Raw genomic sequence first — 16,242 nt, 5'->3', positions numbered from 1 at the left:
GACAAGAATTGCTTGAACCTGGGAGGCGGAGGTTGCAGAGCTGAGGTCGTGCCACTGCACTCCAGCCCGGGTGATGGAGTGAGACTCTGTCTCAAAAAAAAAAAAAGGTAACGATGACGTATGCTAAAGGTAGGTGCCAAATGCTACCCTGGCACAATCACACAAAAAGGGAAGTGAGTGACTCTCTGTTTTTACAGAGGAGGAAACTGAGACATAGAGAAACTCATACACTCGAAGTTACATAGCCAGTAAAGCGACGAGGAGAATGGATTTGAACTCAGAGCTGCATGACCCTCTGAGGGCTTACACAGCTAAAGCTTCCATGAGTCCACACAGTCAGGCGGGTCCACAGAAGACTGAGGCCAGCCAATGGTAAGCAGCAAGGAGAGGTGGAGATTGGCAAACTGAGATCCCACACTCCCTCTAAAGGCAGCAGCTGAAGCTTGGCTCCAGTTTATTTTTGTATTTTTAAAATTTTAATGTAGGCTGGGCGCAGTGGCTCATGCCTGTAATCCCCGCACTTTGGGAGGCTGAGGCAGGTGGATCACGAGGTCAGGAGTTCGAGACCAGCCTGACCAACATGGTAAAACCCTGTCTCTACTAAAAATACAAAAATTAGCCAGACGTGGTGGCGTGTGCCTGCAATCCCAGCTACTCAGGAGGCTGAGGCAGGAGAATCGCTTGAAACCTGGAGGCGGAGGGTGCAATGAGCCGGGTTCGTGCCATTGCACTCCAGCCTGGGCAACAGGGCGAGACTCCGTCTCAAAAAAAAAATTTTTTTTAAAATGTAATTTCACATTTATATAAAAGCTGCAAGAATAGTATAAGGGATCCTCATATATCCACATTAATCAATTGTTTATCTTTTGCCACATTTGGTTTGTTTTTGGGTTTTGTTTTTTTGAGACAGGGTCTTGCTCTGTCACCCAGGCTGGAGTGCAGTGGTGCGATCACAGCTCACTGCAGCCTGGACCTCCCGGGCTCTGGTGATCCTCCCACCTCAGCCTCCCGAGTAGCTGGGTCTACAGGCACACACCACCACACTAGGCTAATTTTTGTATTTTTTGTAGAGACAGGGTCTCACCACGTTGCCCAGGCTGGTCTTAAACTGCTGGGCTCAAGCGACCCTTGTGCTGGGATTACAGGCACGTGCCGCACCCTGCATCGCATTTGTTTTGTAATTCTCTTTCTCTCCGTATATTTTGTTTCTGAACAATTTGAGAATAAGTTGCAGACATCAGGTCCTTTTACTCTTAAACATTTCGGTGTCTATGTCCTAAAAGACAAGGACATTGTTTAATATAATCACCATGCTATCACGAACATCTAGAGATCTAACATTGATATAATTAAGTTATTTCATCTAATCCAGCTAATTTTTGCCATGTGAGAATGTGGACCCAGGGTCACTGAAGCTTACAGTTTTTCAAGAAAAGCTGGAAATCTTGATGTTTAAAGGGAACCTTCTGATTTTTTTTTTTTTTTTTTAATCGGAGTTTTGCTTTTGTCACCCAGGCTGTAGTGCAACGGCTCACTGCAAGCTCCGCCTCCCAGGTTCAAGCGATTCTCCTGCCTCAGCCTCCTGAGTAGCTGGGATTACAGGCACACGCCACCACACAGGGCTAATTTTTGTATTTTTAGTAGAGACAGGTTTTCACCATGTTGGCCCGGCTGGTCTCAAACTCCTGACTTCCGGTGATCCACCCGCCCAGGCCTCCTAAAGTGCTGGGATTATGGGTGTGAGGCGCCGCATCTGGCCTATTATGGCTTCTTCACCAACCCGTGGATCCTGACGTGATGTCAGATGGGGTTGAGAGTTAGGGTCTCCTGGGTCTCTGAGGGCCATTCTCAGGCTTCTCTGAACCTCTTTACTGTCCCCTCACCCTCACTCCTGGGTGTTTACCTTCTAGTAGCGACAGCAACATCACCACCATGTCCTTCTGCAGATCCAGCAGCTCCTTCAGCAGCTCGATCTGGCTTGAGTCCTGGAGACCCCACACCCCAGCTCGGTGAGGGCTGGTCTCTGCAGACACCTCCCCCACCTCTGTTGCTTCTCCCCTCCACACCTACCCAGCTGGATCTAAACCCCTGTTTTCTCCCCTCTTACCTCCGAGGGGACCCGAGTCCAGACATGTTCCTCGGAAGCAGGGGAAGGGGCAGAGAGACAAGATTGTGGGGGTGGGGTTGGAACTTGGGGGAAGGGCCCAATAGGTGATGGGTAGTGGGAAGGCTGGCAGACAAGGAGGACTGGGAGGCTTGCGGGGCAGACATTTGGGGCAGACAGAGACAGAGACAGACAGAGACAAACACTGGGGACAGAGACCCAAGTGTAGGAAGGGATGTGAGCCCAGCACTGTGTCTGGCCTATGGTGAGCTTGACAGATGTATGTTGAATATGTGTGATGGCAAGAGTGGGACTCTGGGTTCAGGAGGAAGGCTGCGGAGACAGCCACGTGCTTTCTGGTTAGCTGTCTGCGGGGAACATGGGGCCACGGTGTAGGGCCCATAGAAACCTCCAACACAAAGTTTTGCCTCATGGCCCCTACTTATGTTAGGTTGAGTCACATAAAAGTGCCAATATGTGATCACTTTTGACTCACAAAGTGGTAATTTCTTTTTGAGACAGAGTGTTGCTCTTGTTACCCAGGCTGGAATGCAATGGCACAATCTCGGCTCACTGCAACCTCCACCTCCCAGGTTCAAGCAATTCCCCTGCCTCAGCCTCCCAAGTAGCTGGGATTACAGGCGTGCACCACCACGCCCGGCTAATATTTTATTTTTAACAGAGGCGGGATTTCTCCGTGTTGGTGAGGCTGGTCTCGAACTCCTGACCTCAGGTGATCCACCCACCTCGGCCTCCCAGAGTGCTGGGATTACAGGCATGAGCCACCGTGCCAGGTCCAAAGTGATAATTTCATATGGTTCCACCAAATAAAATGGAGAGGGGAGTGGACGATACCAGATAAATGAGACGTAAGGGTCCTTTGCTCCCATGCTAGTTCTATGAGTTGTTGATTCCAATCCTAATATATTTCCACAGTTCCAAAGCTCTGCATTCTGGGTCTAAGGTCCTGACACTCCTAATCTCAAGACCCTACAGTGGGTGGGTGCCTGTGCTTTGTGCCTACCCATGATTCAGTCCCTCTCCTCTCTTAACAATCCCTCAATTTTTGCCTGAGGTGTCCCCCATCCCATAGTCAGAGCATATGGGACTGACCCTAACCTCCTGGTTTTATGGGTGGGTATATGACCAGGCCTGGCCAATCAGAGCTTTCTTTCCCAAGGCTATGGTGATTGGTTCAGGGATGGACATGTGACCCAATAGGCCAGTCAGAGAGAATCTCAGGGTTTTTTTTTTTCCTTGGAGCACTCAGGAAGGAGATCTCTTCCCTCTGGGCCTGTTAAGAGTAGGGTGGATAGAAGCCTAAGGCACCATTTTCTCCAGCCCAGGGAGACAGCCTGCTTCCAAATGCAGTCAAAGAGGGGACAGTTCTGCTGACATCACTCTAAGCCCTGGATCTGTGATATGAACTGATAAATTCCTTATTTTTATTTTTCTTAAGCCACCACTTTGCATTGGATTTCTAGCTTTTGCAACCTAGACTAGATGGTGGCGGATGAATTAGTCCTGCAGGATTTGGAATTCTACACGATGATACCAACATTCTCTAGAATTTTAGGATGATACCAACAGCACAACTTCAGCTGCTGTGACACGGAGGAATTGCATACTAAGTTTAACTCCTTTTCAAAAGTCAGATGACAACCAGTTAGGGTTTCTGCCAGCCCCTGGGGCACCTTTGGGCAAATTAGAAAAAAAGGCGCCCCCTAAAACACTTCCTGTGGGGAAGTTATAATATGCTGGATACTGTACTGCCATCTGCTGGAAAACTAAAGTACTGTAAAAATACACCATGATGTGTAGGATGTGGATGCCCTCAGCGGTCGTGCCTTTGTGCAGTGCACAACCTGCGGAACGGTATATGGCAGCCTTGAATACGGTTACCAGACAGAGGCAGAGCAAATGGATTAAGTGTTCATGAGACATTGGCAAGGCTGCAAAGGGGTGAGGGAAAGAGGAACACAAGGATTATGGAGACGGGAGATGGTGCTCAACAGGGACCTTACATCATGAATGCCTGATATAGGTGTCATCTGCCGCAAGCAAGATAAAGAAGCAAAACACTTCCTCAGCCCCAGGTTCGAATCTAGAAGCCAGCCCCATCCTAGCCCAAGGACTGTCTACATCTGAGATGACCTCATCGGAGAGAAAAACAGCAACCAATCATAGAGGAGCTCTGGCCATTGGGGCGGGGCCAACACGTCCGATCAATGCAAGCGTGGATGGAAAACCAGCTGATTGGTAGGGCGGGAGCGGGCACAGGAGGAGGCGGGGTCATGCAGAGAGCCAATCCAGAAAGAGGATGGATTTGGCCACTGAGAGGGAACCAGGCTGGAACATGCCGGGAGCACGTGGGTGACAAACTGACCAATGGGGCAAGACTTGGAAATGGACCACTTGGGGGATGCCTAGAAGCAGGTGGATGGAGACCACAGGGGCTCGAACCTGAGCGAGCTTCATCATCATGTGGGCGAACACGTGCAGGAATCCCACCACTGCGTCCCAAAGGCGGCTGTGCGCCAGGCTCTGCTGGTTCCCGGTGCAGGGGCCCTGGGAGGCAGAGGGCCGTGTGAGCGGGAAAGGAATCCCCGAGAAGGGATCAGGGATCGCGATGCGGGACCCCCTCCCTTCCCACTTCCGCCCCAGGGGGAGCGCCCTACCTGGATGTACTCAGTGAGGCTGTTGAACACCTGCTTAGCCACGGACATGGCTTTGGAGAAGTTCCTCTTGCCCTGCTCTTCAATGACATCCTTGCCTGAGTAGTACCAGTAGAAGTCGCTGATGGATTCCTGAGGAGGGGGCGGGCAGGGTGTGAGGGGGTGCTGGGGCGGACCATGACCCTGCAGCCCCCGACCCAAGTCACATATGAGCCGTCTCACGCCCTCACCTGCAGCCGCAGGAGGTAGTCCACCGTGCAGATGATGATGTTAATAGTGGTCGTGTTCCCTGTCTGTGTCCGTAGGTAGTTCTGGAAATCTGGGGAGATGAAAAGTCATTTATCCAGCACCTCCCATGTGCTAGGGGAGATGAACAGTGGGTCATTTATTCATTTATGCAATACTCATGTGTTGAGTGCCTGTTGTATGCCAGAAGGCATATCATTATCAATTTATTTAATAACTGTGAAGTATTTACTATGTGTCAGAGAAAGAAGAATGATCATTTATTCATTTATCTAAAAATACTGGCCAGGTGGCTCATGCCTGTAATCCCAGCACTATGGGAGGTTGAGGTGGGAGGGATGCTTGAGGCCAGGAGTTTGAGACCAGCCTGGGCTGGTCTCAACAAAAAATTTAAAAATTGGCTGGACATGGTGGCTCACACCTATAGTTCCAGCTACCCAGGAGGCTGAGGTGGGACGATCACTTGAACCCAGGAAGTCAAGGCTGCAGTGAGCTGTGATCATGCCACAGTACTCCAACCTGGGCAACGGAGGGAGACCTTGTCAAAAAAAAAAAAAAAAAAAAATTCCCCATAAGGCCAGGGACTGTTTTCTTTTACTACTGTATCCCCAGAGCCTAGAATACTGCATGACACATAGTAAGAACGCAACAAATTTGTTGTAGCAAAGAATATGTGACGATCTTAATCTTGTGAGCATGTATTATACACTCAATAAAATATGTTGAATAAATGAACAAGTGACCAATCCTTATGTTCCCTGGCCTTTAGCAGGTGCTCAATAAATATTTGTTGGATAAATGCATGAATATCCCCAGCACATAGTAGGAATTTGATAAAAATTGTTTGGAAACTAATGAGGGACTGAATCTCTATTTCTCCCTGCTACATAGTTGGTGCTGAAAATACATATTTTGACCCACCACCACATTTGACACATAGTAGGCCCTCAATAATATTTTTATTTTTTGTATTTATTTTTTGAGACGGAGTTTCACTTTTGTTGCCTGAGCTGGAGTGCAGTGGCGTGATCTAGGCTCACTGCAACCTCTGCCTCCCGGGTTCAAGCAATTCTGCCTCAGCCTCCCGAGTAGCTGGGGTTACAGGCATGCGCCACCACGCTCGGTTAACTTTTTTGTATTTTTAGTTGAGATAGTGTTTCACCATATTGGCAAGGCTGGTCTCCAACTCCTGACCTTGTGATCCACCTGCCATGGCCTCCCAAAGTGCTGGGATTACAGGCGTGAGCCACCACACCCGGTCAAGGAAATCCTTATTACATTGAGACCTGATAATATATGTTCAATCTGAAATTATATTCACCTATTCCCAAAACAGAAGTTTCGCATTGCCTTACTCTGTGCCATGCATTCTGTTCTTCTGTCCTGTACCGCTCTAGTTAACTACAAAAGAAGAAATGTGTGGTTCTCATCCTCTCAACCTTGGCTGCACATCAGAACAACCAGGAGGCTTTTAAAAATCCCAGGGCTCAGGCCCAACCCCAGATCAATTAAATTAGAATCTCTAGAGGCAAAATCTGGGCTTCAGTCTCTTTTAAAGCTCCCCAGGCATGCCAGTGTACAATTACGATGAGAACCTCTGCGTGAAACTGATTCATGAACGTCTGTCTGATGGGGTGGTTCCCACTATTTAAAAAACATCGTTCTATGGCAGCAAACTGTTAAAGCTGAGTGATGGGTAGTTGGAGGTTTATTATACTGTAGTATATGATTGGAGGTTTATTATACTGTAGTATATGATTGGAGGTTTATTATACCGTAGAATATGATTGGAGGTTTATTATACTGTAGTATATGTTTTTTTTTTTTTTTTTTTTTTTTTTTTAGAGACAGGGTCTCCCTATGTTGCCCAGGCTGGTCTTGAAATCCTGGGTTCAGGTGATCCTCCTGCCTCAGCCTCCTAAAGTGCTGGGATTACAGGCATAAGCCACAGTGCCCAGCCATGTCCTTTTAAACGTTTATAGCAACATCATGTTGCACAGGAAGGTTTTCACAGCCCCTGAAAGTATTTTCGCCCCCAGTTTTTCTTTCCTCCTAACTTTTTTAGAGTCAGTTCACAATTGCTCTATCACATTGGCTCGACAGAAGGCCCATTTTGCCTAGTTTCATGATATAGACAAAGCCTCCTCAAATATTCAAAATTTTGTAAGCAAAGGTACAGGTTTTCCCATCAACTCTGCTTTCTAACTCCTTTATTTGTCTTAATTTAAATTATTAAACTGTCTTAATTTAGATTGGACTATATGCAAAAATAAAAGATACACAGCTCCTGTTAAAAAAAAATTCTGCTGACTGAAAACACGTTATAGACATGTGCAAATAAATGAAAGACAAACCTTTTGTCTGCTTTGAATAGCACTGACTCCTCAAGACATGCAAGGGGTCTGAGATTTGAAAGTTATTTCAAGCATCTGTTTGATTGGGCCACGAATTTAGGCAGAGGACTGGGTTGCAAATTTGTTGGGAGGCAGCAATTCCTCTCATAACAACATTCTAATTTTCAAAACTTCATATTCCCGAGGAATAAAATGTATTTTAAACCCAAAGACTGATTCCATCTTAGTTCAAATTAAAGAATGGGCCGGGCGCAGTGGCTCAAGCCTGTAATCCCAGCACTTTGGGAGGCCGAGACGGGTGGATCACGAGGTCAGGAGATCGAGACCATCCTGGCTAACACGGTGAAACCCCGTCTCTACTAAAAAATACAAAAAACTAGCCGGGCGAGGTGGCGGGCGCCTGTACTCCTAGCTACTCGGGAGGCTGAGGCAGGAGAATGGCGTAAACCCGGGAGGCGGAGCTTGCAGTGAGCTGAGATCCGGCCACTGCACCCCAGCCTGGGTGACAGAGCAAGACTCCATCTCAAAAAAAAAAAAAAAATTAAAGAATGAAAATCTTAGTCCCAGCTGGGTGTGGTGGCTCACACCTGTAATCCCAGCATTTTAGGAGGCCAAGGCAGGAGGATCGCTTGAATCCAGGAGTTTGAGATCCCCTGAGCAACATAGTGAGATCTCGTCTCTGTAAAAAATAAAAGACAGCCAGACATGGTGATGCATGTCTGTAGTCCCGGATACTTAGGAGGCTGAGGGGTAGATCACTTGAGCCTGGGAGGCAGAGGTTGTAGTGAGCTGTGATCACACCACTGCACTCCAGTCTGGGCAACAGAGTGATACTCTGCAAAAAAAAAAAAAAAAAAAAGGAGAAAGAAAATCTTAGTCCCATGGCACAAAGGTATTTAATAAACCTTGAAAAACTGGTTGTGGACACATGCTTTATCCTTTGTTGAAAGAAAAAGAATGAAGATTAAAGATATTTACAAATCAGTTACCTTACAAAGCACTAACCAAGTGGGTGAAGGTTCTATGGTTCTATGGAAGTTAGATTACTAATTGCTCCAATTCTTGTCATGAAAGTTAATTTCCGGGTAGTCTGTGGTTTCCTAATCATCTGCTAAAGGTTATAACCACAATCTTGAGACTGTACATGTTTGTGATAGGAAATGGCATTGGGTAGAATGTTTTTTGTGCAGAATTTTGACTCTTCCGTAAAGTTGTAAACTAGGTTTGCGGTGTGAGACTGTATTTCTCATCACTGATGTTGTGTAATTAATTTGCTGTCATCTTCAATCTTGTTAAATTGGCTGAGCCACAACAAAACGGAACTCTTGCTTAGGATAGGAAAGAATCTGTCGGCCTTCATACAGATCTTTCCTCTGCAAAGATTTTATAAGCAAAATAAACAAACGATTCTAATAGATTTATTTTTAAATGCCAGGCAGTTTTTTCCTTTAGGTCTTTTCTGGACTTAAAGTACAGAAATCCACCACGTGTATTGAACTTTGGCAGCCACTGCAGACTGACTGTGGGAAAATAGCGTGTGACAAATTGTCCATTTGAGCAAATTGATTTTTGGCCAAATTGGTTTTTGGCAGTTTGCTTTTGGGGAATTGGACTGGCCAGAGGAGATGAAGCGGAAGCAAAGTGGCTAGATTCCAGAAATTCCAGAGTTTTTTCTTTTTTAGAGGGAGTTTCGCTCTGTTGCCCAGGCCGGAGTGCAATGGTGTAATCTCGGCTCACTGCAACCTCCGTCTCATGGGTTCAAGCGATTCTCCTGCCTCAGCCTCCTGAGTAGGTAGGATTACAAGCACGTGCCACCACGCCTGCTATTTTTTTTTCTATTTTTAGTAGAGACGGGGTTTCACCATGTTGGCCAGGCTGGTCTCGAACTCCTGACCTCACCCGCCTTTGCCTCCCAAAGTGCTGGGATTACAGGTCTGAGTCACTGCGCCCGGCCTCCAGAGAGATTTTGAAGCTAGGTGGATCGACACTGGCTGGAGAGTGGCCATCATTGATCGCGGGAGGAGGGGATTGGACACTAACTCAGGTAACCCTTCTGTACCCGCCCCAAACCTCGGCTTCCCCTCCACCCCACACTCCTCCTCCTCACCATTATTGTGCCCCTCACAGAGCAATTGTAGGAATCGAAACAGGTCTTGTGTGAATTCATCATCCGCCATGACCTTCTCTCCTGGGTGGAAAGGAGGGGACAGGGCCCAGGAGGGGTCAGATGCGCCAAGACACAGTGCACACATGCACAAGGCCCATGCACACTGCACACGCATGCACAAAGCATGGGGGTGCTGGGAGGAGTAGCCGCCACTCCAAAGACACTGTGAGGGCCATGGGCATCCATGACGCCAGGTGGTCTTGACCTCAGAGCCCATGACATCAGCAGATGGAGACCCGAGGGGCCCTGAGTCATGAAGCTGAGGCCTCAAGTGTCTTTCCACATCAGTGCCCTCTGATGTCACCACTTGTGTTACATTCGGGAGTGTCTGCTGACCTAGCAGACATTCAGGCAGCTGGTGATTCCCTCAGCCCCTCTTCAGGCCGTGGAGGTTAATGGATTATGGGGGTTTGGGTCACCTTCACACAAACGCTCTGGGCAGGGGAAGATTGGGCTCGGATAAGGGATGGAGATTGAAAGCCAGCCAATTGGCCCAGATGCCTTGAAAGCAGCCAATCCAGGAGTAGCAGAAGGGAGGCGTGTAAACAAGGGCCAATCAGAATGGGCATCTGAAAGAAGCAAATCATGGTGGGCAGTAGGGGAGGAGGCTAGACCGCAAATGGGCCAACCAGAGCAGGCGCAGATGAGGCAGGCGCTGAGGGGGCAGGCGCACACCAATCAGAGTGGATGCCGGAGGCAACCAATTCGGTTGGTGGGTGGGAAACGCTGACCGACCAATCTGAGGTCGGGGCGCAAAGAGCAGAGTAGGTGGGAGTGGGGATCACTCCACACCGGGACTGCGAATCTGGGTCTGAAAGACCAACAATATCCAGCTGGAAAGAGATCTTTGCCGTGTTTTCTAGCTTTTGTTTTACACATGGGGAGAGTGAAGCTTAGGGAAGGTAAGAGGCTTGTTCACAGGCCCATGTATTCTCAGTGGCTGGTCTGGGGCCTGAATCATGCTCCCCAGACTCCTGATCTCCAGGTTTTGCACTGGCAGGGCGCACCTGCCGAAGTCCCTCCCTCCCCTCCACGTCCCAGATCCTCAGCCCCCAGGTGGAGGGGCGGACGGGGTTAGGAGGGGTGGGTGGCAGCAGCACAGCACAGGGGTGGGCTGGGGGAATTACCGTTCTGGCGATTGATGACTGGGGCAGCCAACAGGATGGGAGGAGGAAGCAGGAGAAAAGAGAGAAAAAGAGAGAGGGAGACAGAGACCGCAAACACACACAATGACAGTCAGGGACAAAGACACAGAAAGACACACACAGAGAGAGGAACAACCCACAGAGAGAAAGGCAGAGTGATAAGGAGACAGAAGGAAGTAGATTAGCAAGGAAGGGGATAGGAAATTGAGGGTAAAAGCAGAGGGAATGAAAGAAGAGGATGGAGAGGGAGAGAGAGAGATGAAGACGTAGAGGTGGAAAGGCCGGAGCGAGGATCAGGGTAGAAAGGTTAGACACGTCACAACACGGCAAAGAGGAGACGTGATTAACCCGGATTAGGGACATTAATAAGAGAACAGCAACCAGGGCGTGACATTTGGGGCACGTGGAGGGTGGGGTCCGTGTGGTGATGGGTGAGAACACAAGACAGAATGACTTCTGGTCGGTGGGGGGAGGTGGGTGGTGAACATGGGTAGGGAGACCCCGGGGGGATGGAGGGGGTGGGACTGGGGGACCACAGCAGAGGGAGGGACCCAAGGGAGCCCTTGGGAACCAATGTCTTCGAGGAAGGGAGCTTTGGGCAATGGTGGGTGGGGGTGGGTGGCGGGAATCCCGAAAGAAGATGTCCCAGGGAGAGGGAAGCCCAAGGGAGGGCCTCACCAGTGCCATCCTCGTTCACCATGCCCAGCCCCTCGGCCTTGTTCTGTCTCTCAAAGGCATTGAGATCCAGTACGCTGAGGAAAAGAAAGGAAAAACGGGGGTGGATGTGATGAAGCCTCTGCCCTCCTCTCTTCCAGGGCCTGGCAGCTCCCAACCATGGTAGGCTGGAGAGCCACAGTATATCATGTATGCGCTGAAATCAAGAGGAAGCAGAAGTGAAGAGTTGGCAGAAGCTAGGACATAAGGTAGGGCCAGGATGAACCATGTGCAAGCTGAAATAACGAAGAACCAGAAACCACCCATTTAGCAAAAGCTGCAGAGGGTAGGAAAAGTCAGCCAGCAGCAAGAGACGAATAAAGGCAGACAACAGTAGAGGCATATTAAGAGGGGTCATCAGAGAGCTCCTAAATCTCCCTGTCAAGTTCCCCTTGAGTTCTCAAGGTTTTGGTTCCACTGTCTGGAATCCATAATGCAACTCATTCTTCAAGCCTATGACATTTTGCCTTCCTTATTGTTCTACATTAATTCTTATAATAAATTCCCTGTTATTTGAGCGATTCTGAGTGAGTCTCTTTCCCTGGACTGAAAGAGCAGAATCCGAACCGGAAATGGTACCGGGAGTGGGGTGGCAGTGGTACCAAACAGAGCTTAACAAGAAGAGGTCCACTCGAACCTACCTGCATGTTTGCATCAGTGCCTGGATACTCTGGAAGAAGCCAACTTCTTTCTTGTCCTTAAGATAATCCAGCATTTTCTGCAGAGGCGGAAGCAGGGGAGGAGGAACTGGGAGTCACACAAGAACCTCCCACCCCTCTTTGCCTTCCTCTGAAGTCCCTTTGCCTCTGTTACCTGCTGGACCTCAGCATTGCCTCCATTGAGGATGGAGATGCCCAGCTTCAGGGTGGAGGACACCATGGCACCTGTCTCTCCTGGAGGGAGTGGGAGACAAAAGATGGCCCACCCAGTTGGAAGGCAGTGTGTTCCAGCCAACAGAAAACAGCCATCCCAAGGGATGTGAGAAAGGGGATGTAAGAGTGTGCCAAGGTGTGCATGCAGGGGTGATCGTGACTGAAGGATGAGTGAGAAATTGCAAGGCAGGTATGCAAGGGGAAGCTGCAAGGGCTGGGGTGTGCATGCAAACCACAGGCATGGAGGGGTGGCAAATGGGTCCGCAGGAAATGGGTGAGCCGGGAAGAGTGAGGATAGGATGAGTGCACTCGGAAGAGCCCAATGAACATGTGAGGGGCACCTTTGCAGGCACTGATCATCTGCAGCACCATCTCGGCCGCCCCCCGGGTGTGCAGCCGTGCTTGCTGGTATAGGAGTCTCTGCTTCTCCATCTCTTTCTCCTGGGCAGGGAGGCAGACCCATGGGGGCAAGTTCAGGCTTTCTAGCCCAGCCTTTCTCCCTCACATTCTCACTTCCACCCTCCCTGTTCCAGCCACATCCACAACTCACTCCTTCAACCATGAGCTCCTTCCATCCCCTGGGGCTCACACCCTTGATATAGCTCCTGTACCTAGCACGGGGCTAGGCATAGGGCAAAATCTACATAAATCAGAGCTGGGCATGCAGCAGTCTTAACCTGGGTCCATGGGCCTCCAGGCCATCTGTGAACTTGGATGATGGAAAGTTACATTTTTATGTTTTCCATCCTTTAACAGAAATGTAGCATTTCCTTCTTTTATGGATGAAACCATAAATCACAGCAATATTAGCAAAATTTGTGGTTTTGTCACCAATAAAAATCACAGATGTGGCCAGGTGCAGTGGCTCACGTCTGTAATCCCAGCACTTTGGGAGGCTGGGGCGGGGAGATCACAAGGTCAGGAGGTCAAGACCATCCTGGCTAACAGGGTGAAACCCTGCCTCTACTAAAAATACAAAAAATTAGCCGGGTGTGGTGGCGGGCGCCTTTAGTCCCAGCTACTCGGGAGGCTGAGGCAGGAGAATCGCTTCAACCAGGGAGGCCGAGCTTGCAGTGAGCCGAGATTGCGCCACTGCACTCCAGCCTGGGCGATAGAGCGAGCCTCTGTCTCCAAAAAAAAATAAATAAATAAAATAAATCACAGATGTTTCCATACCACATTATTATTAATGTATATTCCATATCACATTATTACTGCAGAGTAAGAACCATTTCCTATTGAAATTCTGCTCTTTTGGTCCAGGAAGAGAGATTCACAATGGCTCAAAGATGTCTTTAAATATCACTTATGTTCATCACTACTTCTCAATTACAGTAGCTGTTGGATCCATTGCTAGATCTTTTTTTTTTTTTGAGATGGAGTCTCACTCTGTCACCCAGGCTGGAGTGCAATGGCGTGATCTCGGCTCACTGCAACCTCCACCTCGTGGATTCAAGCTATTCTCTTGCCTCAGCCTCCTGAGTAGCTGGGATTACAGGCTTGTGCCACCATGTCCAGCTAATTTTTGTATTTTTAGTAGAGACGGGGTTTCACCATGTTGGCCAGGCTGGTCTTGAACTCCTGGACTCAGGTGATCCACCCGCCTTGGCCTCCCAAAGTGCTGGGATTACAGGTGTGAGCCACCGCGCCCCGCCTTAGATCTTATTTGATAGATTAACAACGTACAAGTACTACTGGATCACAAATTCATTTTTAAAATATTTTGATAGCTATTCAATACTTGTTTCCTCTGCTATGAATTCATTTTATACATTTAAAAACATGATCCTGAGAAAGTCTTCACCAGGTGCCAGAAGGGACTCTGGCACAGAAACAGTTAAGACAACTATGACGTAAATGCTTGCTGACTGTCTCAATGAATGAATGGATCAGTGAATTGCACGTTTCCTAGCTCTTTCTTGCTGCCTGGCCTTGGCATATACTATCCTCCCTACGTGGAACATTTTTCTCTTTTTCTTCAACTGGCAGGCTCCTTTTATCCTTCTGCTCAGAAGTCCCCTCCTCCGAGAAGCCCTCCCTGATACCTTTTCCTGCAGGCCAGGTCAGGCACCTTGCTTGGGCTGCTGTATCCCCGCAAGGTTCCCCCATAATCATCCCAGCCCTCACCCCTCTGCCTGAGCTTCCCCCATGACCATGGTGCACACCCTGTGGTGTTAGTTTGGCTGGTGTTATCTGTCTCCCCAGTGGACTGACTTGGTCACTGTTGTGTCCCCAGAGCTTTGCTGAATGAATGGAAGATGACTGCAGTCAGGGTCCCCCATCCCTTCCCTCCAGGACCTCCTGAGCCCACCTACCTCAAAGGAGACCTCAACCTCCTCTTCACCTTCGCCGTTCTCCCCTCCCTCCTCCAGGTGGCAGCTCTGGGGAGGGGGCATCAGTTAAGGGATGAACAAAGCAGACCCCTCCATCCCGCCCCAGCCCTTTTTGTGGACAAGCACTGCAGGTGGGGAGAGGGAAACCTGCCCCAGATGAGGTGGGTGGGGCCTCACCTTTGCCATGATATCAGCATAGGCCATGTACAGGTAATCCTCGTCCAGTTTGCTGGGGAAGTAAGCAGGGGAGTGGTCAGGACCTGGTGGAGAGGACCCCCGTCTCATAAGAGCTTCTGGGCTGGGCACGGTGGCTCATGACTGTAATCCCAACACTCTGGGAGGCTGAGGCGGGCAGATCACTTGAGGTCAGGAGTTTGAAATGAACCTAGCCAACATGGTGAAACCCCATCTCTACTAAAAGTACAAAAAAATTAGCTGGGCGTGATGGTGTTTGCCTATAATCCCAGCTACTCCGGAGGCTGAGGCAGGAGAATTGCTTGTACCCAGGAGGCAGACGTTGCAGTGAGCTGACATTGCGCCACTGCACTCCAGTCTGGGTGACAGAGCAAGACTCCATATCCAAAAAAAAAAAAAAAGAGCTTCTGGTTTCCTTTGGAGGGCCAACCCTCCCCATACTCTGGCTGTGTGGCTCAGGTGGCTGGAGTGGCCATTGCCAGGGTGGCTTATGACAGATGTATGGCCGATGAGGACTTTTATCTGTGTGGCCACGATGACAGGTAAGAAATGGTCATGTTGTCCATGCTGTCCAGTAAAATCCATTTTGGGAGTTGTTGTTTTGTTTGTTTATTTTGTTTTTGAGGCAGGGTCTTGCTCTGTTGGCCAGGCTGGAGTGCAGTGGTACAATCAAGGCTTACTGCAGCCTTGACCTCCCAGGCTCAAGTGATCCTCCCACCTCAGCCTCCTGAGTACCTGGGACTATAGGCACATACCACCACACCTGGCTAATTTTTCTATTTTTTGTAGAGATGGGGTCTTGCTATGTTGCCCAAGCTGGTCTCGAACTCCTGGGCTCCCAAAGTACTGGGATTAAGAGCATGAGCCACCACACCTGGCCCATTCAGTGAGGTTTGCTGGAGCTAATGGCGGAGGCACTACCTTTCCACTGGGGATGCTAAAATGGAGTGATGGAAGGCTGGAGCTCCCAGGGCCCTCTTGCCACGTGTCAGCCCAATAACAAGTATGGCCAATCCCTTTCTGCTTGGGTCTCCTGTACAATGGCCAACACCTGCTGAGTGTTTACACGAACACCATGTCAGTGCCTGTTCTAGGTGCCTTGTATATATTAACAAACTGACTCTCACAGTCATTCAGTTGGGTGGGTATGTTACTAGCCCTATTTTATAGGTGGGGGAACTAAGATACAAAGACCCTTCTTCGGCTGGGGTCACACAGCTTGCACTGGGACTCAACCTGGATGGCCAAACTCCAGAGACATTGCTCTCTCACAGGATGCAAAATGGGACACTCAAATTCTTCATCACCTTGCAGCCCGAGATGGCCTCCTGTCAGAATTTCTGGCCAATGAGATCTGTGTGGAAGCCCACCAGAGAGAGAAAGAGACCAAAGATCTCTTGGATAAAGAGACCAAAGAAGGCTGGGTGCGGTGGCTCA

At 49.1% G+C, this 16,242-nt stretch overlaps 1 protein-coding gene across 1 annotated transcript in view; it reads right to left on the bottom strand.

Annotated features, from left to right (window-relative positions):
- Positions 1-16,242, bottom strand: part of RYR1 (ryanodine receptor 1 (skeletal)) — a 179,040-nt gene that overhangs the window by 42,086 nt on the left and 120,712 nt on the right. Inside the window, exons 73-84 of the mRNA XM_011973401.1 lie at positions 14,788-14,839; positions 14,593-14,658; positions 12,619-12,718; positions 12,219-12,298; positions 12,047-12,123; positions 11,370-11,443; positions 10,674-10,691; positions 9,487-9,567; positions 5,010-5,098; positions 4,783-4,911; positions 4,568-4,672; positions 1,904-1,985 (exon numbers count right to left, since the gene is read on the bottom strand). Coding sequence (XP_011828791.1) covers positions 1,904-1,985; positions 4,568-4,672; positions 4,783-4,911; positions 5,010-5,098; positions 9,487-9,567; positions 10,674-10,691; positions 11,370-11,443; positions 12,047-12,123; positions 12,219-12,298; positions 12,619-12,718; positions 14,593-14,658; positions 14,788-14,839 — 953 coding nt within the window. The remainder of the gene's footprint in view (positions 1-1,903; positions 1,986-4,567; positions 4,673-4,782; positions 4,912-5,009; positions 5,099-9,486; positions 9,568-10,673; positions 10,692-11,369; positions 11,444-12,046; positions 12,124-12,218; positions 12,299-12,618; positions 12,719-14,592; positions 14,659-14,787; positions 14,840-16,242) is intronic.

This window comes from Mandrillus leucophaeus, unplaced genomic scaffold (genome assembly GCF_000951045.1).
Source record: "Mandrillus leucophaeus isolate KB7577 unplaced genomic scaffold, Mleu.le_1.0 Scaffold137, whole genome shotgun sequence".
NCBI lineage: Eukaryota > Metazoa > Chordata > Mammalia > Primates > Cercopithecidae > Mandrillus > Mandrillus leucophaeus.
This window is presented reverse-complemented; position numbering and strand designations above follow the sequence as displayed.